We start from the raw sequence: 27329 nt of genomic DNA on the forward strand, positions 1-27329 counted from the left end.
CTTCCTTCCTTCCTTCCTTCCTTCCTTCCTTCCTTCCTTCCTTCCTTTGAGGGAAGGTTTCTCTGTGTAGCCCTGGCTGGATGGGAACTCGCTCTGTAGACCAAGCTGGCCTTTAACTCAAGAGATCTACCTTCCCCTACAGTGCTGAGATTTGAAGTGTGCACTGCCACCACCTGGCCTAAAGAAGGTTTTGTGAGAATAGTTCATTCAAGTAAAACCTGGACCCGTGGAAAGGAAAGGAGGCAGATTCCTCATTAGGAAAGAACAGGTGGGGTGAGGGGGGCTGGGAGGAGAGTGAGGGGGAAGTGGGGACACTGGCTGTCCTGACTCTTGTAAGCTTCCTGCCACATACTTACCGTGAACCTCTTCTTTTTCTCTCTGTGTTCGTCAGAGCTGGGAATGCTTACACTTGGGCAGCTCTCCTTGTAGTCCATGGCACAATCTCTCTGCATTTAAGGTCTTGAAGGACACAGAAATTGAGTCTGAAGTTTCAATTTTCAGCAGAGGGTAAATATGATTAACTAATCCAAAATATGAAACCTCTTGAGGTAATGTTCAAACTCCATCATGGAACCTTAAACAACAGGAAAAAAACATGATTAGAAAATCAAAACAAGGCTGGGCAGTAGTGGCGCACGCCTTTAATCCCAGCACTTGAGAGGCAGAGGCAGGCAGATTTCTGAGTTCGAGGCCAGCCTGATCTACAGAGTGAATTCCAGGGCTACACAGAGAAATCCTGTCTCGAAAAACAAAACAAAACAAAACAAAAAAACAACAAAACAAAAAAAACCAAAAAAAAAGAAAGAAAGAAAGAAAGAAAGGAAGAAAATAAATTAAAAAAAAATCGTGATGAGGCTGCAAAAATAGCCTAGCATTCAAGAGAGCTGGCTGTTCTCACAGAGTACCAGAGTTCCTAGCACCAACATTAGGAGGCTTACAACTTCCCATATCTCCAACTCCAGAGTATCTGATGCCTCATCTGGCCTTTGAAGGGGACAGTGTGTGCAGGCTTCATCCCAGAGATGTAGGAATGGTTCAATATATGAAAATGAATAAATGTAATTTACCATAAGAACTGAAAGAAAAAACACCAACACGATCATCTCATTAGATACAGAAAAGACCTTTGACAAAGTCCAACCCTCCTTCACAATAACAGCCTTGGAGAGATCAAGGATACAAGGAACATACCTAGACACAATAAAGACTACATAGAGCAAGCTGATAGCCAGCATCAAATTAAATAGAGAGGAACTCAAAGGAATTCCACTAAAATCAGAAACAAGACAAGGTTGTCCACTAATCTCTCCAAAACTTCAGGATAGTACTTGAAGTCTTAAGAGAAGTAAGACAACTGAAGGAGATAAAGAGAATTGGAAGGAAAGAAACAAGTCTTCTTATTTGCTATGATATGGTAGTATATACAGATGATGCTAAAGATTCCCAGCAAGGAAATTCTATAGCAGATAAACACCTTCAATAAAATACCTGGATACAAAAATAATTGATAAAAATCAGTAGCCCTTCTACATACAAATGATAAATGGACTGAAAAGAAATCAGAACAACTACACATTTTACCATAACCTTGAATAATATAAAATATCTTAGGGTAACTCTAAACAAGCAAGTCAAAGACTTATATAATAAAAACTTCAAATCTTTGAAGAAAGAAGTTGAAGAAAATATCAGAAAATGGAATAATTTCCCATGCTCATGCATAGGTAGAATTAACATAGTAAACATGGTGACCTTACCAAAAGCAATCTACAGATCTAACGCAATCCCCATCAAAATTCCGACACAATTCTTCACAGATCCTGAAAGAATCAATCTTAGCTTTATATGGGCACAAAAAGCTCAGGATAGCTAAAACAATTCTGGACAATAAAGGAATTGCTGGAGGTCTTACCGTTCCAGATTTCAAGTTATACTACAAGCTACAGTAATAAAAACGGCATAAAAAGACATGTTGATCAACAGAATTGAACTGAAGACCCAAACACAAATCCAGACACATGATCTTTGATAAAGAACCCAGAAACATACACTGGGAAAACAAACAAAACAAACAAACAGACAAACAAAAACATCCAGCATTCTCAACAAATGGTGTTGGTCAAACTGGATGTCTCCATGTAAAACAATCCAAACACATCCATGTTTCCCACCATGAACAGAACTCAACTCGAAATGGATAAAAAGGACCACAACCTAAAAGTAGATACCTTGAACTTGACAGAATATAAAGTGGGGAATAGCTTTGAATTCATTAGCACAAAAGACAACTTCACGAGCTGTTTTTAGCACAGGCACTAAGATTAAAAAAAAAAAAAAATCAAGCCAAGTGGTGGTGGCCCACGCCTTTAATCCCAGCACTTGGGAGGCAGAGGCAGGTGGATTTCTGTGTTTGAGGCCAGCCTAGTCTACAGAGTGAGTTCCAGGACAGCCTGGGCTACAGAGAAACCCTGTCTCAACTTCCCCCCCCCAAAAAAAAAAAAACAATAAATTGGACCTCATGAAACTGAAAAGATTCTGTAAGGCAAAGGATACCATCATTTGGACAAAACAGCAGTCCACAGAATGGGAAAAGGATTTTTCCAACTCCACACCTGATAGAGGACTAATATCCAAAATATATAAAGAACTTAAGAAAGTAGATATCAATAAACTAAATGATCCAATATAAAAATGGAGTAGAGATCGAAACAGAAAACTCACAATTTAAAAAACCCAAATGACTGAGAAACACTTTTTAAAAAATGTTCAGCATCCTTAGCCATCAGAGAAACACAAATCAAAGCTACTTTAAGACTCTATCTTATATGTAAATGGCTAGAATCAGGAACACAAGTGACAGCTCATGCCAGCAAGTATGTGGAGCATGGGAACACAAATCCATCACTGGTGGGACTGCAATCTTGTACAGCCACTATGAAAATCAAAATGACAGCCAGGGCTACACAGAGAAACCTTGTCTCGAAAAACCAAAAAAAGAAAGAAAGAAAGCAAATCAAAATGGCAGCTCCCTAGAAACAAGAAATCAATCTACCTCAAGATCCAGCTATACCACTCTTGGGCATATTACCCAAAGGACAGTCTTCCACACCACAAGGACACTTACAAAACCATGTTCATTGCTGCTCTTCCTAATAGCCAGAAAATGGAAACAACCTAGATGTGCCCCAAATGAAGAATGGATAAAGAAAATGTGGTACATTCACACAGTGGAATATTACTCAGCTGTTAACAAAAATGACACCATGAAATGTGAAGGCAAACGGATGGAACTAGAAAAAATCATCCTGAGTGAGGTAACCCAGACCCAGAAGGATAAATATGGTATGTATTGGGTTATATATGGATATCAGCCATTAAATAAGTGATAATCTATAGCCTCACAGAGGGTAGAAGAGGCTAGGGGAAATGGAATAGATTTTATGAGTGAACTGAGAGAGGGTGGGAGTGGGGCAGATGGGAACAGGAGGATCAGGTTGGGAGGGGGAGAGGTATCGAGGGAGGGAATACAGGGAGAAACAGCTAGTGTTGAGGGGAATCTGAGGAATGAAATAAAAAAAAACCTAGTATAGTGGAAATGTCCTAAAATACATGAAGGCGATCCTAATAAAGCCTCCAAATAATGAGGGAAACACAGTCTTAACTGGCCATCTGTTGTCACCAAAGCTGCCAGTTCCAGTATGAGTTACATCTAATTCAGTTGTTGGCCAATAGGTCCCATGGAAATCTCCAAACAACTCAGGCTGTTGTCAAGACAATAGGTCGTTCTTCCCAAACTGCCTGCAGGAACCCACTGCTGAAGACAACACCTGCACAACCCATGAACACTGGGAGGTCAAGCTGGTGCCTATACAGAACCTTCTAGTCTCTTTGGTACGGAAAAATACTCTACAGGCAACCAAAAGAGAAATGTAAACACTAACCAAGCCACAAAAACTTTGATCTGCAATCTATCCTGCTGGCAAAATATGCTAGGCAATGGTGACACAAAGCTTGTGTGTAGGAGTAACCAACCAATGTCTGCTCTAACTTATAGCTTAAACCATGAGATAGAACCCATACCCAACACTGCCTGAGTGACCAAGAACCAGGCACTAGACAATCCAGAGCTCTACTTTGAAACAAAACAAAGAGTAGTGATAAAACAATATTCTGCTACATTCACAGATTTGTGTCTTGTTCAGCCATTACCAAAGAGGCTTCCTCTAACAGCAGATAAGAACATATACAGAAACACACAGCCAGATATGCAAAGAGAGAAAGAGAGACCTTGGAACACACAACTCTAAATGGGATATCCCCATCAAATCCCTTCCCTCAGAGCTCAGGGAACCCCAGAGAAGAGGAGGTAGAAAGAATGTAAGAGCCAGATGGGATGGAGGACACCAGGGGAATAAAGACATCTAAATCAACTGAGCAAAGCTCCTATGAACCCAGAGACTGAAGCAGCAAGCACAGGGCTGCAGGTCCTCTGTGTGTATTACAGCTTTCAGTTTCCTGTCCTCATGGGACTCCTGGATGTGAGAACTGTGGGGCTCTGATTCTTGCGCCTTCACTTGAGGCTCCTTCTGTTGATTTGTCTTGTCCAACTTCAATGTGATGGTTTTTGTTTTTATCTTATTATGTTTTCTTGTGTTATGTTTGGTTGTTATCTCTTAGAAGCCTGTTCTGTTCTAGCGAGAGACAGCAAGGGAGTGGATCTGAGTGGGAGGAGGTGAGGAGGAGCTAGGAGGAATCCATGGAGGGGAAACTGGGATATACTGTAGGAGAAAAGACTCGACTCTTAGTGAAAGGGAAAAGGATATAAAAATAGGACATATATTAATAAGCGAGAGCCCTTCTATGGAGGGAGAGAATGGTACAGTGACATGCAAGGTGTCACCGGATGGGCACAGCCAGCAGAATGATTGTAACAAGGGCTGGTGTTACTTCCAGGTGTTCTTGGAGGTGTGCAGAAAGCAAGTGACTAGTAGAATGTGGCTCTTTGTGGAGTCTTTACCTTCTTACAGCTGCCAGCAGAAAGGATGAAGAGTAAAGGCCAGAACTTAATGATAACTGGTGACGAGCAATTAAACATCCAACATCTATGCAGTTATAGATGGCACATAAGGGCACTTGCTGGAAAGCAGACCCTGGATGACGGATGCAAGCATTGGGGCAGGAGGAAAGAGGCTCAGAATGATGGCCTCCACTTCCATTCAACTGAACTTACTCAGTTCAACGAAGCTACCTGAGCCCCTCTGGGGACATCCACACTTCCAGTGCCTCCCCATCTCATCCCCATGCTCCACGTGAAACTTTCAAGTTGTTTCCCAAGGAGACACCAATTCCCCTCAGTCATGCTCTCACTTTTATTTTCACATAACCAACTGAGCTTACAGAGAAATTCAAGACAACAGAGAACACACTGAATTCAACCTAGAATTACTGTGACCTGTTAAAAGGCCATGAGCACATACTGCTAATTTTTCTTCACAGTCTTCCCCAAGAGTGATCTGCAGCCACCTCAGACTGGATATCCACTGTAGAAGGGGAACTATGAAACCCTTTCAAAGGTTACTGAACACCATCTCTGAATTGACACCAATTTCTGGGGGGGCACAAAATATATTCTACTAGTCAGAGCAGGGCTCCTAAAGATGGTGTAAGAGATAACATTGGCCCTACAATCTTGGTACGTCCAATGAAAACACAGGTTTACCTTGTGTCTGTTTCCCTCGTTCCAGACTTTTACTAGACACCTATATATGAGTAACTTGCCAAATCCCCACAACGGAGCCTCATCCTGCGAAAAAAGCTATTACAGGAGAAAAGAGCCTTGTAGAAAACTCTGACAAGCACCAAGAGAAGAGTAAGGACTGCTGACTCATAGTTTGTCAACAGCTACTGTCCATTTGGTTCCTGGCTTACAGCCCTTATAACCAACCACTCTACTCTCACTAACAAAAATACTCTGCCCAATACTCCCTTGTGAGTTCAGAAATCAGTATCACTACCAAAACGCTGATGAATCCGGACTGTTGAATCCTATTGTATCTCCACTTAAACTGCCTGCTTACCCCAGAAAGCGCGAAAAACATCTTAGGACATGACTATGGATTGTCAAACTCTAACCAGGCGGTGTAACTAATTCCAGATGCAACCCCAGATGAAGTAAGTTGGGTTGATGACTGTTAGAATAATCTCTGATGGCAAGTATATGGCTCATGACCTGACAAACAGTCTCTTCTATCAGCAGTGAAAGACAAGGAGATGCTATCACATGACAGAAATAGCAATACCTATTGTTCACTGTCATACCAGAGGTGTCATACCAGAGGGCTAACATTTACACTACTGTGTGAATGTGGTCTAGACTCCAAAGCAGTGGTTCTCAACCTGTGAGTCTCAACCCCTGTGGGTTTGACGAACCTCTTCACAGAGATCATGTATCAGTTATCCTGCATATTAGATATTTACACTACAATTCTTTTTTTTTTTTTTTTTTTTTGAGACAGGGTTTCTCTGTATAGTCTTGGCTGTCCTGGAACTCACTCTGTAGACCAGGCTGGCCTCGAACTCAGAAATCCGCCTGCCTCTGCCTCCCAAGTGCTGGGATTGAAGGCGTGCGCCACCACTGCCCGGCTACACTACAATTCATAACAGCAGCAAAATTACAGTTATGAAGTAGCAACAGAAATATCTTTATGGCTGAGGGTCACCACAACATGAAGTACTGTATAAGAGGGTCGCAGATTGGGAAGGTTGAGAACCACTGCTCTAGAGGGACCATGATTATGTTGACCCCACAGGCCACCACACTGATCCACCACACTGATGACATTAGTTGTTCCGAGTGAACAAGAAACAGCAAACACGCTGGACACCTGTGTAAACCACAGAAACAAGGGATGGGGGAGGCAGAGGCAGGTGGATTTCTGAGTTCGAGGGCAGCCTGGTCTACAGAGTGAGTTCCAGGACAGCCAGGGCTACACAGAGAAACCCTGTCTCAAAAAACAAAAACAAAAAACAAACAAACAAACAAACAAACAAACAAACAAAAAAGAAACAAGGGATGGGAGGAAAATGCCAGAGATTCAGGGATCTGCTGTGCAGATCATTCCCTAGGGCTTCACTGCTCTGAGACAGGACGTCCTGTCTCAAGTGAAAGACAACACTGCCTCTACTGAGACACGAGCAAAACCGCCCAGACTTCATGTCTGGATGTCATGTTCTGACCCACTTTCTGAGAAACCCAGAAGGACTGCCAGTTTTTATTGACACCTATTCTATAAAAAGGTGCTGTAAAGATGAAATCTGCCCTTGCCCCTGAGCCTCTGCCTTGTCACACTCAACAGAGATAGAAATGACGCAGGAGGTAAGGATGGTTTGAGGTGTCTCTGACAAACATCAGGAGAAGAGTGAAATCTACTGCCCCTTAGCATTTGCCAACAGCTACTGCCCATTTGGTTCTCGGTTTGATACTCCACCTGAGAAGAGATTGGACAGTTCTCTATATACGTCCAAGAAACTGAAAACAGGGACAGAAAATGAACAGGACACTATGTGAGTCACCAAACCACTATATATGTACAGCAGCAATGTACGTTCCACTTGGTATAAATAGTAAAGGCAAAACTGATTTGGGGCAGGTCTGGATGGCCCAAGTTTATGTGCAGGGGTAAGTGTTAGATTACAGGATCAATTTATTTATTTATTTATTTATTTATTTATTTATTTATTTATTTATTTATTTATTTATTTTTCTGAGACAGGGTTTCTCTGTATAGCCCTGGTTGTCCTGGAACTCACTCTGTAGACCAGGCTGGCCTCAAACTCAGAAATCCGCCTGTCTCTGCCTCCCAAGTGCTGGGATTAAAGGCGTGCGCCCCCACTGCCCGGCAGATTACAGGATTTAAACCAAGATGGTCAGATGTTGGAGATTTTTATCCATGTACCACTCTGTCTTGTCAATACATACATACATTCTGTTCTCAGGAACAAATGGAGAAGACCTGAAAGCTTTTGTTTTCTTTTTTGGTTTGAGACAGGATTTTGCTATGCTGCCCAGGCTGGTCTTGAACTCCTGGGCTCAAATGGTCCTACCTACCTCAGCCTCCTAAGTAGTTGGGCCCCCAGGAGCATGCCACCATGCCTGTCTTTCATGAACTTACATTTAAGTAGTCAAAATAGAATTAAGAAAAAGTAACATTAATTTTTTGAAGGTATATTTTTATTGGATATTTTATTTATTTACATTTCAGATGTCATCTCCTTTCCGCATCCCTCCCCCAGAAACCACCTATCCTATCCTCCCTCATCCTTCTTGCTTATTTTATTAGTATTTTAAGTTAACATACAAAGTACTGGGTTTTATTACAGCATCCTCATACATGTGTCATTAGAGTTCTGATTTGTTTCCCTCTGCCCCTTCCCTTTCTTCCTCCAGCTAGTTTCCTCATCTGATTTCCTGTCACATGTATTCCATCACCCTCCCTCCTCATCCTTTTTTTTCTATTAGTAACTTTTTAAAAAAATGTTAATCAAAGGCTTTATAAGTTTGGTAATGCTCAATAACAAGATGCCCATACAGTCAGAAGTGTAACCTAATACCCAATCTAGATATACCAACTACCTTTGACTGGCGGAGACATGCGAACATCCGCCTCCATGTTCCTCTCTTCCTCTTCCTCTTCCTCTTCCTCTTCCTCTCCCTCTCCTCCCTCTCCCTCTTCCTCTCCCTCTCTGTCTTCCTTTCCCTCACATCCTAGCTCCTCCTCTCCTCCTCCTCCTCTCCTTACTTCTCCTCTTCCCCTCCCTACTCCTCCCACCTTAGCTCCTCCTACATATCACCCTTCCTGTTAAAATAAAACTTTTCTCTCAAAATACAATTAGAGCATAATTATACCAATTTATATCAGTAAAGGTACAAGATAGACCTAATACTCAGTCTAACATTTTCTTGACTAACCAGAACCTCTGTCATCTCTCCTAACTAAAAGACTTAGTTCTGAACCTGGTTTTTTTTCTTGACTTTAGAATGAATGTCAGCTGAAAACCATCTTCTCAAATCTTTTCTCTCAAAGTAAATAGCCAGGATTGGCTATGAGACTATACGTCTTCAACCCCATCAGAAATCCAGAATGACTGAATTAACTGAAATTATGGGAAGCACAAAACATAGCTTCTAAAACATAGCCAATTTATAGAGACCGCTGAACACCTGGAGAGTCCCTATACTACAAAACGTTGGAGTATCCGATCTTCAGCCTTCTGGCCCAGGATCATCTGACAGATCTAGTGATGCAGAATTATTAAGGGCTGATTATTCTGTCTTGGCAGATATAATCAGTCGACTATTCAGCAAGTGTGTCCTTTTCTGGACAATAATTTGTCTGTAGATGAAAAGAGGCAATTCTTGCCTAGTGGCTGTCTCACCACAACTGGAGTAACTCCAAAGATGCTCAATTTCTTCTTAGAATCCAAGACAAGAAGCTGTCAGGAGCAGACAGGTCTCTAATCAAAATGAACATTAATACAGAAATGTTTGTAACGTCAATTCTGTGGACTTCTGACGTTTTGAAAATCAACTATCCATGTAAGGCAATCTGGACTGTTGTCTGTTAATTCCTCTCAGCTATTTCTAAGTAAGATACAGAAAACACCCTAACAATAAACTCAGAGCCACGAATTTGCTATAGGCCCTTAACTCACAGGCTAACCATCTTGAATCAGTTAAAAGAGTTAAAGAAGGACTGGGTCTAAGCCTTGTATTCCTAAATGTGTTATATAGGCACAATGCCTATGAGAGTAACAATATTAATCTCACTTTTATACCAATAAGAAACTCGTACCAATGAAAACCTTAAATTTGAAATCAAAGTAAATTTTGTACCATTTAAAAAATTGTAACTTCAGCTTAATAACAATTATACAGATTTCTACCAATAGATTATAGCTATGCAATAAATCCTAGCTATTCCTCCCTGAAGTAACATTAATTTTACTAGAAATTTAATTCTTATTTATTCCATAAAAGCCAAGCAATCCAAATTCTACAGAAGTGTCCTCTGATCACACACTAAACATAGCAGAATAAAGAGGACTGTCCAAAAAAAGAGAGGGGGCAGAGGGGGATAGGGAGAACAGGAAAAGCTGTTCTGATCACGTGGGACTAAATGGGATATTTGGGGGAAGCTCAATTGTATTAGCTTTTCAAATAATAGTAACAATAATAGCCGGGCAGTGGTGATGCACGCCTTTAATCCCAGCACTTGGGAGGCAGAGGAAGGCGGATTTCTGAGTTCGAGGCCAGCCTAGTCTACAGAGTGAGTTCCAGGACAGCCAGGGCTACACAGAGAAACCCTGTCTCGAAAAACCAAAAAAACCAAAAAAACAATAATAGTAATGACAACAATAATAACAACAACAAAAAAGGGATTTGTCTTCACTTTACCAGCAGGACTGAAGGCCATCTTGTAGTTGTTCTTGGGGGCGGCTGGCCTGTCCTAGCATATGAGACATGGCTCCATTGAGACTAAGTTATTAGATGCCAATTGGAAGCAGAAAAAATAAGCTTACCATCCACTCATCACTACTAGAGTCCTGTCCAACAAGACACAAAGAAATGGGTCAAGAAAGAAGTGTCAGAGACCAGCCAGGTCTGAAGAGGGACAGCCAGTACAGCAGGGCAACACAGCAGCTAGTAAACAATACACAGAGGCTCTCACCTGGGAGCAAATGCGGCAACAGCGGAAGAAGTTTTTAGTAGTCTATACTTGGAGGGGTCAGGAATGTTGCAGAGCATCTACTATGCACAGCACTGGCCCACAGCAAAAACATCAGTGCCAAGGTCATGAAACTAGTGCGGAATGATCTGTGGATATTGCCCCTAAGTGTGAGGACCCGAGGTGAGTCCCCAGCACTATTCAAATGAAAGAGGGAGTGGTGATCTGACTGTAATCCCAGTGTTCCAGAGACAGATCTGATAACATATCTAATCCCCAAGCACGCAGGCTAGCTGGACAATTGGGTTCAATGAGCTCTGGTTCAGGTGTGAGACCTTACCTCAATAAACACGGTGGAAAATGAATGAAGACCCTCAACCTCAGCCTCTAGACTCCACATGCTTGTGCACACTCACAGAAAGAACTGGTGTTTACTGGGCACTAATATAGGACTACTGAGTCCTCACAACTAACCCACTACCCAGTCCTCACAGTGACTTCTGAGGCAAATATCATTATGCCCATTTTATAGGAGAAGAAAGCTAGGCTTTAATCACACAGCTAAGGGTTGCAGTACCCTGATCTAAGAGTACAGAGCACCCACCACATCTCTCAACTTCTCATGCCCTTTGTACTCAGCCTCTTCTGTATCACCTTTGGAGATTCAGAGTTGAGAAGAGTTCCAGGCATCTAGAAGGCAACCAAGTTCCAGAAAGTAAACCTTAACAGAAAAGGCCCATTTCTGATTCTGCCTCCTGGAGGGGTCAGAGATGAAAAAGCACTGTCAAGACTCCTGCCTTTCTGCTCTGAAAACATGCCAAACATGCTAATATACCGAGCTTTGTACAGAACAGGCTGCATGCTGGCCTCATCACAGGGACAACTAAGAGCCAAAATGCCACCACGAATATGTCTTCCAGAAACTCATGCCAGTACTGTAATGCTGGTTAAAAGCCTCTGGCTTAGGACGTCACGGGTCCTAGGGGAGGCACTACTGTTGTTTTGTTAAGTGGCCATGTTATCAAAATGCTTTCTAAATATTTCCACGTATGCTCACAGATGTTTGCTGTCAGTCTTGGTCAGGGAAACTCCCGTGTTCAGTGGGTAGCAGTTACTACAGACTCTCACAGTTTGTCAGGTGCTGATACTGACTGTTGAATGATCACCCCAAACAGACATACAGATCAACCCCACCAAAATAGACTCAAAGAACAACACAAAAGAGGAGGCAAAAGAATGAAAGAATTGGGAGCTGGAGGATGGGGAAGAGCTATGAAATGCTGTCTTCTGGACATGTTATTGTGCTCATGAGCTCACAACAGCTCTAGTTACAAGCATAAGGCCTGAACAAGGCCAAGCCCATCAACACTTCTGCAGGGATGTGGGAGGAGCTCATAAGGCCCCACTCATAGGTGAGGAGCGATTGGCAGCTGATGAATGTTGAGAGATAGCCATTTTTCTTTGGTGGTATGGCCCTAAAAGGCTGTCCGTACTCCAGTGGACAGCCACACATTTGTGTGTATATTAGGTAGCACTAATTGTACTCAGTGCATTATTAAAACAAAACAAATCCACTAAGTTAGAAGGGGGATGTGTTCAGGAGAGTCCTGGGGAAAGTTGGAGGGAAAAGGGATATAGATATGATCGAAATATACTATTTATGCATGATATTATCAATAAAACCATTAAAATATTGTTAAAAGTAGGGTAAAACAAAAAGGTATTTTCAATTAAAAAGAGGTAGTTTATCTTCTTAATTTATATTTATTTAAAGATTTTATCTTTAAATATTTATTATGTACATATGGGTAAAATGAGTAAAACACTACAGAAGAAGAAATGTTCAACTTCTTGCCAGGCAGTGGTAGTGCATGACTTTAATCCTAGTACTTGGAAGGTAGAGGCAAGCAGACCAATCTCTGAGTCTGAAACCAGCCTAGTCTCTAGAGTGAGTTTAAGGACAGTCAGAGCTACAGGAGAAACCATGAAACTGTGACTCAACACAAAACAAAACAAAAAAACAAGCAAACAAAACAAGAAAAAGTGTAAATCCTATTTTAAAATTTTGTTCACCTAAATACTGCTTAAATTTATGTACATTCATTTAAATTAAATGGTTTTAAAGCATTTTCTTTTCAGCACTCTCTCCATGTTCTTGTATATTATATACTTATGACTGTCCTGGCCAGTCATAGGCCAGTCAGAGGATACAGCTCAGCAGGCACAGTACTTACCCAGCCTGTGTGGAGCCCTGGGTTCAATCCCTGCCACCACTAAACTGGGCAAGGTGGTACACTCCTATAATTTCAGCCCTCAAGAGATCAGAAGTTCAAGGTTATTGATTGAGGTTAGTGTGGGCTAGAGAAAACTCCCACCCCATCCTCACTGCCTTTTAAAGGCTATTTTGTCATTAATCTTTTTTTTTTCCCTTTCCTTCTCCCTCTCGCTCCGGCTCTGCTCACACCCCATAAGAGGGCATCAGATCTCACTGCAGATGGTTGTGAGGCACCATGTGGTTGCTGGGATTTGAACTGATAACCTCCAGAAGAGCAGTCAGTGCTTTTAACCGCTAAGCCATCTCACCCTCGACATTAATCTTAAAGACTGGCTCAGTACTGCCTGGCAAACCATACTGTATTTGAAAGCAGACATACTCAAGAACTGCCAGTATATATTCTTAATAAAGGGGAGAGACAGAGACTCTTAATAGGAGAGTCCTATTAAGGCAGAACTGGGAACTGGTATTTGAGAACAATGAAACCCAAAAGTAGGAGCTAAAAGAACCAGGATGATAATAAAGAAAGCCTATGTACATATAATGCAAAACTAGAAAGTTCCTGGAAGATAACCTAAAAACCCCCATGGGCTCTGATACAGTGAGGACTCTGTAGATACAACACCACAGGCAGCAACTAATGACTATGAAGACATTGAGAATGTAAGCACAAACTGGAAGAAAGTATCTGTAAAAGCTATTCAGTAAAGAAGCATTACCTAACATATTCACAGAGTGCCACAAAGGATTTAAAACAAAACAAACCAACCAAACACACACACATACAATTTAAAAACAGGTCAAACTGAGAAGCACCTAAAGAAATGTTCAATATCCTCAGTCATTAGGGAAATGAAAATCAAAACAACCCTGAGATTCCACCTCACACCAGTCAGAATGGCTAAGATAAAAAACTCAGGTGATAGCAGATGCTGGCGAGGATGTAGAGAAAGAGGAACACCCCTCCATTTCTGGTGGGATTCCAAGTTGGTACAATCATTCTGGAAATCAGTCTGATGATTCACCAGAAAACTGGACATAGTACTACCTGAAGACCAAGCTATACCACTCCTGGGCATATGCCCAGAAGATGCTCCAACATGTAATAAGGACACATGCTCCACTATGTTCACAGCAGCCTTATTTATAATAGTCGGAAGCTGGAAACAACCCAGATGGCCCTTAACAGAGCAATGGGTACAGAAAATGTGGTACATTTACACAATGGAGCACTACTCCGCTATTAAAAACAATGAATTCATGAAATTTGCAGGCAAATGGATGTAACTTGAAAACATCATCCTGAGTGAGGTATCTCAGTCACAAAAGAACACATATGGTATGCACTCACTGATAAGTGGATATTAGCCCAAAATTTAGGAATACACAAGATTCAATTCACAGACCATATGAAACTCAAGAAGAAGGAAGACCAAAGTGTGGGTGCTTTAGTGCTTCTTAGAAGGGGGAAAACACTCACAGGAGGAAATATGGAGACAAACTGTGGAGCAGAGACTGAAGGAAAGGCCATCCAGAGACTGCCCCACCTAGGGATCCATCCCATATACAGTCACCAAACCTGGAAGCTATTGTGGATGCAGGGAAGTGCTTGCTGACAGGAGTCTGATATAGCTGTCTCCTGAGAGGCTCTGCCAGAGACTGACAAATACAGAGGTGGATGCTTGCAGTCAAACACTGGACTGAGCAAGGGGTCCCAGATGGAGAAGAGACTGAAGGAGATGAAGGGATTTGCAGCCCCATGGAGGGAACAACAGTGTCATCTGGCCAGATCCCCTGGAGCTCCTGGGGACTGGACCACCAACCAAAGAGTACAAATGGAGGGACCCATGGCTCTGGCCGCATATCTGGCAGGGGATGGCCTAGTTGGACATCAGTGCAAGAAGAAGCCCATGGGCCTGAGGGTGTTCGATGTCCCACTGTAGAAGAATGCCAGGGCAGGAAGACGGGAGTGGGTGGGTGGGGAGCACCCTCATGGGTCATGGGGGATAGCATAGGGGGTTTCAGAAGGGGAGATCTAGAAAGAGGAAAACATTTGAAATGTAAATAGAGAAAATATCCAATAAAAAAAAAAAGGATTAAAAAGCAAAAACACAAAAACAGGTCAAAGACCTTAACATACAATCTCATCACATAAGATTCACATAGGCCAACAATACTTGTTTGCCAAGTCTCATGACTGCACAACCTCAGTTCCATTCCTGGGACTCATATAGTGGGACACATACAAACAGTTCTCTGACCTCCACATGTACAGTGTGGAACACAACTGCTCCCCCACCAAACACAGAGACAACAGACTACAATAAATTAAAAGAAAAGATACAGGTGGCAAATTAGCACATGAAAGGACAGTCTTCATGATAGATCAACAGAAAGATGTAAATTAAAACGAGATTTCAGGGATACTGTTGGGATACGATGCTTGCATACCATACTCAAGGTCCTGCACTCAATCCCTACTACAGGGGAGGGGAGGAAGGAAGAGGACAGAGGAGCAGAAGACAGACGAGTAAGAGAGAGATACATGTCTATTAGAATGGCCAATATCCAGAAAACTTTGACCATCAAATGCTCTAAGGAAGGAGCAACAGGAAATCCCATTGGGTGGGACAGTAAAAACAGTAAAGTCACTTTGGAAGACACTCTAATGGAGTCTTACTAAGACATGGTAGTTTAGAACGCTTGCTCTTGCAGAGGACCTGAGCTCAGTTTCAGCTTCTATGCTGGGCTGCCCATAACTTCAGTCCCAGGAGGTCTGAAATCCACTTCTGGCCTCCATAGATGTTGCACACACATGTGCACAGACACCACAGACACAGAAACAAATCTTTAATAGTAAGAATGACAAAAGCCTAGCCCTTGTCCCTAGCTGGCAGTATGGTGGCTCCACAATGCCAGAAATTACTATAAAAGACATAAGCCAGCAGTTGTTCATCAGAGCTCTGCAGCCTTTCTCCAAAAGTTCAGGAAGCCTAAAGTCCCCAAATGGGCAGCACAGTCAAGCTAACTAAGCATAAAGAACTTTCTTCCTATGATGAAAACTAGTTCTATGCACGAGCTACTACTCCAAAGTAGAGGACCTATACCTTCAGAGCAGGCTAGAGTTGACTACATGACCAAGAGAAAGGACATCAGCAGACCCATCTAGGAGCTGAAAATGGTACATAAGGGCCAAGATGGAGGCCACAAGCTAATACCTTAGGACAGAGGGATCGGGACAGAATCATCAGGCAGGTAGCAGCTGCCAACAAGATGAGAACAAAGAATGCTAGAGTAATAAACTACCTCATTCAAAAACAAAACAAACAAAACAAAACAAAAAACCTAAAGAAGTTAAAATTTACACACACATACACAAACCCATACATAGATGTCAAAATAGCTTTATTCTTAACTGCCCAAGCTTAGAGGCAATCAAGATATCCTTTGGTGGGTGAACAGATTAACACACTGTGACACTATAGACAGTGGTGCTAAAAAGAACAAGCTCTTAAGTCAAAGAGAGACATGACAACAACCTTAAACACACACCACTAAGAGAAGCAAGTCTGAAAAGGCTCCGTTCTGTGAGAGCTCATCTCACTGAAATTAGAGTCAAGGCAGAGCTGCAGGACAATAAAAGATCAGAGGCTACAAGAGCAGCCGGGTGCAAAGAGAAAGGTGGAGTACAGGATTTAAAAGTATAATCCGTATGATCCAAACAGGGGAATGTAGAATTAAAACTTGTCCATAGTCGTACAATGTACGCCAAGAGAGAAACCTGAATGTAAAGTATCCACTTTGGGTGAGTCAGATGGGTTTATCAACTGGTAAGTGAACTGCCCTGCCGGGAGATGGTAATTACGTAGGGAACATGGAAGGGTTAGGAACAAACGGGAAATCCCTGGACCTATTAGGAAGACTATTTGACTAGAAAGCTCAAACTGGACACAGAGAGAGTGAGAGTCTTAAAAAAATACAACTATATCCTAATTTACCTAGAAAATTTGGGGCAAGGGAGGGGAATATTCCTAAGTAGGAAACAAGATAAGTGGCTTTTACAATTATATTTAAAGCACCTTCCCAGGAAATTCTAACCCCAAACCAACTAGTTACTTGTATTTAAAAAAAACAAAACATATAAATCTGTACTTATTTACTTCCCTCTGAAGATGTGGCTCCAAACATACTGAAATGTTTCTACGGAAACAAAGCAAGTCTTTGTCTCATCTGTAAATTATGGTGGCACAAAACAGATTTTAAAACCTAACAGGATCCTGATGAAAGATACATAGTAACCTTCTCCCTTTTCCCGGAGATCACAGGATGAATGGTTACAACCTTTCCTGTTTTCCCTACTAACAGTATCCTTCCTCTAATGTCTGTTCCACCCTCTTTGATTTTTCCCTGTGCTGTTATCACAGAGCTGTCCCAATTTTTCCTAAACTTGTTACTATTTTCTTAGAGGCACCTTTATTCATCCTGATTTTTGATAATGAAAAGTGATAATAGTTGGAACTAAATGAAAAGGCTGCACCTATCAATTTGAGAATGGTCCAAGAGCCTCAGAGGAAGCCATGTGGGCCCGCCTACTCCCTGAAACTATTTTACTAAGGACAGGTAGGGAGGGGAAATGAGTGAGGAGGCAAAGCAGGCACTAACTAAGGGCCCTTTGTATTCCTTACTAGACTCAGAACTGCCAGATTAGGAGGAAGGCTCTAAAGTTCCCCAAGGTACCTATCCTCTACTTGATTCAGAACCCACATAATAACTGTTACAGTGGTGGCAAGGCTGGGCCCTGTCCCTCTCAGTCTCCCAAGGTCACTGTCTCTTGTGGGTCTCCCCAACCCCACATAAGCCATACAAATTCAACAATTACCAGTAAAGACTTCAACCTGCTACCTCTGCTTCCATTGTACTCAAGCCTCCACTGCTCTCCTCCCATGTAGCTAGTGGCTAAATCTCAGATACACTCAGACGTTCCAGCCCATCTAGCAAGCAGAGCTTCCTCAGTCTTCTGGACCATCACTTTCCCCTCTTCACTCCATCACACCCTCCATTATACACTAGGCTGTGGTATTAATAAACCCTCCCTGCAAACAGATTTCCTTGCATGGTGCTTCCTGTGTGCTGGAGATGTCTTATTGGTCTGTGCCTCTGCTCTGTTATTTGTAACACTCTTAACAAAGGCATCTCAAAAACAAGGAGCATTTGGATAAACACAGGTGCTTTTGTGGTATGGTGAAGGAAAATTTACTCCAAAACCAAGTATCTGTTCTCAAAATTTCTCCTGAAAGTAAGCTTTACTGGTTACCACATTTGAAGATATTCCCTAAAGCACAATAATTATAACCAATTACATATCTGAATTATAATACTTAATGAAATTAAAGTATGTGAGTCTAGTCCTGACCTACTAACTATATCACTAGCAAAAGCAACACATAAAATTTTAACTTAAAGTTGTAAAATGTCTAAAATCAAGACCTTTATGTATAGTTTTCCCTAGAAACTGTTTTTTGTATTAGTAACTACAAGCTTCATTCAAGGAATGGAACAAGAAACTCAGAGCTATGTCTGCCTACATATTTAAACACAAGAACAAAGTTAGGATAATGCATACCCCAACACAGAAACAAACAAACAACTCAGTTTGAAATGCAACAGAAAAATAGATAAAATGTTGAATGGCAGAAATGTCTGATGTTCTGTAAAAAAGAGAAAAAAGAGAAAAAGAAAAAAAGAGACAGGGTCTTACTCAGGCTGGCCTCGAACTTCAGATCTTCCTATCTCAGTTTCCTGAATAAAGTCTTCAATCAAGTTTATATATGAAAGCGTCACAAGTAAAATAAAAACCATGCTTCAACTGAATATGTACACGGAGACATTTTTAATGTACAATTGTAAAAGTTTGTTAAACCAAGTACTGCATCAAACAAAAAGCATAAAGTTCATCAATACCTCCCATGAAATAAAAACTCTGGGATGTATCTTTTCCACAGGTAGGAAGATGGCTCCATGAAGGCTGGACGCCGAGTGTGGGGGAAATCGAGGGTGGGGAGGTGGGAGTAGGTAGGGACACATCCTCATAGAAGCAGGAGGAGCCGGGATGGGATAGGGGATTCCTGGGCGGGGGGTGGGGGAGGATGAGGTAAGAGGGTAACATCTGAAATGTAAATAAAATATCCAATAAAAAAATAAATTTAAAAACTTAAAAAAAAAAACAAAGGAAGAAAGAGGTATGAACATATTTTAAGATTACAAACAATGAGGCCAGGCATTGGGTGCCTGTAATCTAAGCACTCAAAGAGGCTGAAGCAGGACTGTAACTTCAAGGTCAGCCTAGATTACACGGAGCAACCATATCTGAGGGTAGGGAGGAGACTGACAGACACAGAGAAAATTACACTGTGTGAAGTCAGAGCCAAACTGAAGAAGAGAATGTTCAGTCCTCTCTCCAGCTCAGAAAACACAGCGAAGAAGCAGGACTCCACGTGCCTGAGGGTAGAAAAACAAAACACAGTGTAGGATAACACTCCACAAGAAAACCCAAAGCTGCAGATGTTGCTCTAGCACTGTCTGGTCCTGACACCTTCCCATGTGAGGCTATTACACATTTTTAAAAACATTTGTCTTGATGCCTGTCTGCATCAAGTATTCTGCTCTATCTACACCTAGTCCCTTAAAAACCTAGACTCGATGTTTTCATCTCTATCTATTTACTTCCTTCTCAATTTCCCTATCATCTTTCTAAGTCCCTACTCTTAGGAACAACAACAACAAGCTGTGAAGCTCCATCTTTAATGATCTGAAGCTCTATTAGAACTTGAGTTCACATTTACTTCAAAAGCAGATACATGGGCCTCCTGTTCCCTTGAAGGTAACTGGAAAATGTAAAGATGTAAAATATGGGACTTCTGTGTGTGTACATGTCCTTCTGTTAAGATGCAGCAACAGATTAATAGAATCACAAGTCAAGGAGAACTGATCAGTTTCTAAGAAAGCTAGCACTGGAATCCTGAGAAAGGGTAAGCCAACTCCAACTAGACTCATCCAGTATCTGGGGTGCCGTGGCATGCGAGGGATGGGGTGGGGGTGCAGGATAAAAGCACTTTTATTCTGTAGCAGAGATCTTTAGCACAAGGTCAGTTCATCAAAAATGCCTGCTCAACCGGAGAAAGCAGCTAAGTCCTTAATAAGAACAGGACTGCCACAAAGTAATCAATACCAATCTAAGGGTTTTACACAGCATCGCCACTGGAACCCTAATTTATTTTATATTTGAAAGCCTAAGTTGGGATCACTGCTTTTATCTGTAGGAGATACAGGCTGCAAAGGTGTTTGAGATCACCTGTAGGAGGAAGATGAATGCTTGCTTGGCGCTCTGCAAACCTGAAAGCCTTCAAAGGAGAACTGAAGGGCTGTAGGTGCATTAGAAGGGACAAATGAAGAGGGCTTAACAAGGATAGGAGTGGCTTGTTTGGTGAAAAAACTTAGCTATTTGCCTGTAGAGTGCAAGGTACGGGGGGGGGGGGGGGGGGGGGCGACTAAACTTTCGGTCTCAAGGTTTTATTCCTGAGCAACAAAGAAAAAGAACTGAAAGTAGAGGGACCAGGCAAGTAAGGCAAAGTGTTGGTGCATTAGCTTAATTAATTATTAGTTGTGCTGCAAATATCTGTGCAAAGCTACACAGACAGTATCTTCTTGGGACAAGTATTGTTTCCAGGCACTAGGGATTCTGCAGGGAACGCAAGTGGAAGCACCCTTAACCACATGGAACTTACCCTCTCTCTAGTGGCAGAAAGCAGATGAGTAATTATCCCAACTAAGTATGTATTATAGGAAGTATGGGGTTTTATGCAAGTTTAAATAAGAAGGAAACATCTGAACAAACACCCAGAGGTGAGGGAGTGAGCAACACACAGAGCCAGGAAGTCAGCAACTTACACACCAGTATCTCAAAATAATTTTACTCTGAAAGGCTTTTGAAGTTACCAGCTGCATTGCCACATAACCTATCCATTCACACTTCAGGGCTGGCGTTCTGGGTATCATTTCCTGACAGTATCCTACCCAATCAAGAAAACTTCACCAGTAACACACTGATAATAAACTGTACAAAGTCAATTTATTTATGTTGTTCATACTTTCTGCACACAGAGAAATGAGCTGGATTTTGAAAAACAAAAGCACTGTTGGAACATGTTTATACAAAGCTTAAGACAATCATCTTGTTCTCAAAGCAATAATTGATGCAGCAACTTCCAGACTTGTGATTTAAATCAAAGGTGCTGAAGAATGATTATGAATCATGCAATTAAACTATCAAGCAGGATGCTGCTGAGTGAAGAATCTCTCAGCAACATAAAACTATCAAAAATAAAACAGTAACTCCCATATTCCTTTGCTTGTAAAACGTGTTAATCAGCAGAGCTGAGATATAAGCTTTGCCATTTACTGGTTCGGGCCTTTAGATACATCCTCATCTGTAAAGACCTGCAGGACTGGCTTTTCAGATTTATTTTATTTATTTATTTGCCAATTTTTGAGACAAGCTCTAGCCTTCAGGTAATTATGAAGCCCAGTCTGGTCTTAGACTTTCAGCAATCCTCCTGCCTCTGGCTCCTATGTACAGAAGTTAAAAGCATGGGTTTATAACTACATCCGGCTTCCATTGTCTCTTTCGAACCTGTTTCTATGTGACAAGCTATTGCTCAGATGACGTCTACTTACCTATTTTAAAGACTGGTTGATGTACTTTTTCAATAAATAGTATAGCACAAAATAAACACTCACCCCAAACTGCACAAGTTTTCCATCAAAAGAAATCTACCGACTCTCAAAATGAGGTTACACTCACCCTAAAAAGTATTTTCTTTCATCCTTCTTTTAGAATAGTCTTCAAAACTGAGATTTATGAGTTCGGGAGTGTAATTCATGGGCAGAGCATGTGCTGGGGGTGTATGTGTTCCAGCCCAAGCACCAACAGAAGAAAAAGAGAGATGTTTGTAACGTTTAGGAACTGGTTTGGAATAAAGTGATGATCAGCTCAGAGCACCCTTAGTTCTAGAGAAAAGAATCTTTTGGACTCAGTTCACAAACTTATCTCAAAGGAATCTCCCAACCATCTCTAAGAGACTCGATTCCCAGAAATGACAATCTTAGAGATTCATGCTCATCAGAATGCAGAGCGAAAATAACCAATGTTCGTTGCCAGGCACTAGGTATTAACCCCATCTTTTCAACAATGCCATAAGATTACAAGTGCCAGCACCATGGTTTTACATACGAGAAAACCATGGTGCATACAAGCTGAGCAAACTGCTCAAGTTTTTCGGTTAATAAGTACACCAAGAGCTCAAGCATTCCAACTTAGAAGCTTGGCCGCTAATCTCAAGTCACGCTCCCTCCTGGAACCCTGGCGCCCTCTTAACACTCCTTTCCAGTCACACCTTTCCGTTCCAGCAGAAACCCGAAGTCTACGTCCAGAACCAAGCACCATCCATGTATTTTAAGGAACATTAAAAACTGCACTCTACCTGAGGTTTCCAAGGGCTTGCGAATGGTGTGCGCAAGGAATCACTCAAGCCTCCTCCCTCCGGAGCGAGTGCGGTGGCCAGCGCCGCAGCTCCAGCAGGACCAGGGAGTGATCTGCGTCCACTCCCGAGGGTCCACCCGGTTCCCACCGCGCTGCGAGGCGTGCGCGCTTACCTTCGGGGACCCTCCCTTGCGCGTGGCAAGCTGGAAGCGCCAATCCGAAGCGCCACTCCGAAACGCCACCCGATCCCAGCGGGCCTCTCCACCTACCCCTAGGGCGCCTGCCGGCGGGCGCCCCGCCCACAGCGGCGTCCCGCCCACATCCCTGACTGCCCCTACCCCCCTCCGCCAGTCACCTGGCGCCTGACAAAGGTTTCCGTAGACCGCATCCCAGGAGGTCCTAGGTAAATAAAGTCTGAGTGGGGGGTTGAACCTGGAAATGTGCTGGAGGACGAAGGGAGAGGGAAAAGAAGAAAGTGAAGAAAAGGCTTGGGTTGGCAAAGACAAGCACTCTCTCCCAGGTCCAGCTAAGGTGAGGTTTGGCAAGGCACTACCTCAGCAGGGTAGGAGTCACACACGAATTCAGTGTTCCGCGTGGAAAGAGTCTCTGGGAATACTATTCAGACGGGCAGAGAAAATTCCCGAACTAACCTCCATCTCAGGCCCTCCCGATTCCTTTTAAAAATGATAAGAAGGGCATGGTGTCCGCACTCAGTCTGCAATCATCACCTGAGAGGCAGGCCTGACTACACAGTGAGGCCAAACCGGAATACATGTGACCCTACCAATAGACGGACGGACAGACAGACAGATAGATGCTGGTGGATAAAGTGGGCACGAGAGGGGCAGGCAAAGGGATCAGACTCACCATCCTCTGCTTCATAGCCAAGGTCACCCAGGGCTACTTGAGACCCTTGAGGGCAACCCTTGAGGAGGGGAGGGAAGGAATGAATTACCGGCACTGACCACAGGTAAGAATTCTCACCCAGGTTAAATTATAACCATTCCCCCTCTCTCAGTCACATTTTAGGAGAGCAGAGCTGTCACACCCAGGCCAAGTCTGGCAGAGTTAAATAAAGCCTATCATCAGAGACCTTTCTTGGACTAAGGCCCTGTACAGGCAACAGCAGTCTGGACTAAAAATCAAATTGTACTCATTTTAGTCCCATAGGGCAAAAATTACATCACTTTTTTGAACAGGAGAATGAAAAATACAGAAATATCCTGAATAACCCAATAATCCTTCTACCATTTAAGCCTTTAGGTGTTATTTTTAAAACAATCTTAAGTAAACTGCTGTTAACCAAGTGGTTACTTTTCTATTGTCCAGTTTCTCTCTCCCCACTACAAGAGGAAAGCAAATTCACAAATAAGGAAATAAGGAATCCCCGTTTTCTGTGACTCCCTTTCTCCCACTCTGCTCTGTCTATAAAGCCAGTGTCTTCTGCTGGGCTCACTGGAAGGAACACCCCTTTCTTTTATGGAGAAAGTGGCTTAATTCTAGAACAGCTAATTAAGATGTGTAAGTGTCTTTCATTTCTCAACACTAGGGACTGAACCTAGGGCCTCATACAAACAAGGCAAGCTCCCTGTCATCAAACTACAGCCCAGGTGCTCCCTCCCAAACCCTATTTTCTTTTTATGGTAACATGATTGTCCATAGTGTTGCTTCATGGTTTGTGATTAGGTACGTGGATAAAAGAAAGCTAGAGTATTTGAGCTGTCATAACTATGAAAACATCTATCTACATTTGATAGATAGCAAGTGAATAAAGGCAGGGAAACACAAGGCTCTCTTTACCAAAAAATGGAAATGGACACACAATGACTTCTCCTGCAAGAACTTGAGAAGTGAATTCAAAGAGGTTGGCCACTCACCCCACAAAAGGAAGTCACAAAATATAAAATCCTCAATTTGCATATGAGTCAAATGAAGGTGGCCTCATAATCTCTAAATGCCCTTCCAGAGTTTGTCTACTCTGGAAAACTAGAAGGGCTGGCCCATCAGTGTTCATAAGATAAGTGAGGCTTAAGATCAGAAGAGAACAAACAGGACCAAGCAGCTTCTATGAAGGCATGGCATCACCCCATGCAGGCTGTGTGTGGTGATAAAGGTGATGCTCCTGTTTGAGATCAAGCCTTTGTCTTATCTTCCCTGCAGTTCCTAGATCCTCAATGCCCCCCTTCAGAGTCTCTTCCATAACCTTTTCCATTTTCACTGCCATCTTTGTAGAAAGTTCAAATTCCTAGAACTCAAGTTCTCCACTCTGACTCTAGTCTACTTTCTAGCAAATCCTTTGCTTCCCTCTTATATATACATTGGTGGACTGACAGACTGGATCATTTACAACCCACAGGCCCACCACTGCCTCTTAGCTCAGAATATCCTTTCATCCTGATACAACAGACTTAGCTGACAGATATAAACCACAATGTTCAACATGGCACTTAGCTGGGCTACCTTGTATTGTTCTCTATTATTCAAAACATTTATCTCCAAAACTAAAGTGTAAACTGCTTAGCAAATGTCCCCAGAACCCAGAAATTGTGATTCAATATCTCAATATTTCAATATCTAGGTAAAATTCCATATCCAACTACAATTTGGCTCCTCAAGTTACCAGCGACAAAATTCTCTAGTTTCCAATACTGAAGTATTATGATACTGAAACTACATATCACACTAACTAAAAGCTTACAGCGGCAGTAGAACGTGTCTAACTCATGTAAAGTTGAGAAACTAAGTAGTTATTAAATCCAACTTGTTTTACTACCCCAGGCTGGCCTGGAACTCATAGAGATCCACTTGCTTCTGCCTCCCAGATGCTAGGATTTAAAAAAGCATGAGCCACCACTCCCAGCGAAAAAGGTAAATACTTTATCTACTCTTTTTCTCCATTAACCATTATAAATTCTTAAAAAGCATTGGTTAGTCTATGGTCATTTTCAACATTCTTTAAGCTCTTACTATCCTTTGATGCAACTTCTGATCTTTTATTTTCTCATATAGAAGATAGTGATGGCTCCCCCTTCCAATTTCAAGTAAATTCTCAAGGCTAAAATAAAAATCACATAACATGTCTCAGAGTCTGCCTAGGGAGGTTTTCACATTCTAGAGATGAACCTTCAGTTTACAGTACCTGCGTGAGGGAGCACTACATACGATTATGATTGTTAGTACATTTAATTGCAGTCGTATCCAGATGATAACAGGACAGGAAGCCCTACCAAGCAAGAGTGGAAACTTCTACAACCTGTCAATGGGTCCTTGTGTTTTGGAAATGTCACTGGCACTTTCAAGGAGTTCTCTGAGCTCAGAAGCCTGGCCCAAATAATCTATAAATCACTACTGACAAACTGTTATATTGTTCTGTAGAGTCAAGAAGTATTAATCAGACAAACCTAACAACAGTCACCTTCAGTTTAAAGCATGAGTATAGCAGAGGCTATCAGATATAGATTCTTAGAACTTCCTCTTGTCAAAATGCAAGGTGGCCATTAAGAGTAGAGCTTTGGGGGCTTCTGAATCTAGCTAATATAGGGTAACAAGGACTAAGTTGCCCTTCCCATACAAAGCAAAAGAAAAAGACCAGATTATACATATAAAGCAACAGCTTCGAAGATACTAATATCAGATAATAAAGACACACAATCCTTCAGAGATGCAAAACAAACAGAGTTTATCTTAATTTGACTAAAAAGTACTAATTGCCTACTATGTATGTAATACTCCATGCATGGGACAGTAGGTATATGAAATTAAAAAAAAAACTTTCAGGCCCACTATCTATTGTGTCTAGAATAAGAAATAAAGTTTTTAAATAAAGGAATCATAAAATGACAGTTATCAAAATGTTGGCCTTTCAACATTGAGGGAGAAGGATACACTCAAGTTAAACTCAAGCCACATTTATCATAATTTATGGTTTTTAAGCAAATTGTACTTATTTCATGTGTATGTACTCATATATGTAGGCCAGAGAGGACAACTATAGGGAGTCAGTTCTCTCCTTCCATTATGTGTGCCCTAGGGATCAAACTCAGGTCATTCAGCTTGGCAGCAAGTGCCTTAACCTAAGCCATTTTTACCAGCCTGTAATTCTATGCTTAAAGGTTTTACAGGAACTGGAGATATGGCTCAGTAGTTAAGATTACTTGCTGCTCTTCCAAAGGAACTGAGTTCAGCTCTAGCACCCTCAGTTGCTGGCTCACAACCTCCAGGACCTCCAGTTCTAGGAGATCTGATACCATCTTTTGCATACACATGACAAACATAAATAAAAATAAATCTTAAAAAAATAAATGAATAAAAAGATAGGTATAAAACCAAAACTAATATATGAATTTACTGTTTCAATACATGAAAAATATACTGTGAACTAAAAGAAAGGATTAAGGATGATTCCATTTCAAAAACGTTTTTTGTTTTGTTTTTTGTTTTTTTTCGAGACAGGGTTTCTTTGTGTAGCCCTGGCTGTCCTGAAACTCACTCTGTAGACCAGGCTGGCCTGGAACTCAGAAATCCGACTGCCTCTGCCTCTGTCTCCCAAGTGCTGGGACTAAAGGCGTGTGCCACCACTTCTCGGCCATTTCAAAAATCTTAAAGATGGACTTTGTTTATTGTTACAGAGGTGGTGGGACCTGGTAATGTTAAGAGGAGTCACATGATGCCGGGCGGTGGTGGCGGCACACGCCTTTAATCCCAGCACTTGGGAGGCAGAGGCAGGTGGATTTCTGAGTTCAAGGCCAGCCTGGTCTACAGAGTGAGTTCCAGGACAGCCAGGGCTATACAG

At 42.0% G+C, this 27329-nt stretch overlaps 1 protein-coding gene across 1 annotated transcript in view; it reads right to left on the minus strand.

Annotated features, from left to right (window-relative positions):
• Window positions 1-27329, minus strand: part of LOC114622874 (serine/threonine-protein kinase Sgk3) — a 107323-nt gene that overhangs the window by 36894 nt on the left and 43100 nt on the right. The window contains exon 2 of the mRNA XM_028769430.1: window positions 357-574. Coding sequence (XP_028625263.1) covers window positions 357-452 — 96 coding nt within the window. The 5' untranslated portion in view covers window positions 453-574. The remainder of the gene's footprint in view (window positions 1-356; window positions 575-27329) is intronic.

The sequence above is a fragment of the Grammomys surdaster genome, unplaced genomic scaffold, assembly GCF_004785775.1.
Source record: "Grammomys surdaster isolate TR1022 unplaced genomic scaffold, NIH_TR_1.0 64, whole genome shotgun sequence".
Lineage (NCBI taxonomy): Eukaryota > Metazoa > Chordata > Mammalia > Rodentia > Muridae > Grammomys > Grammomys surdaster.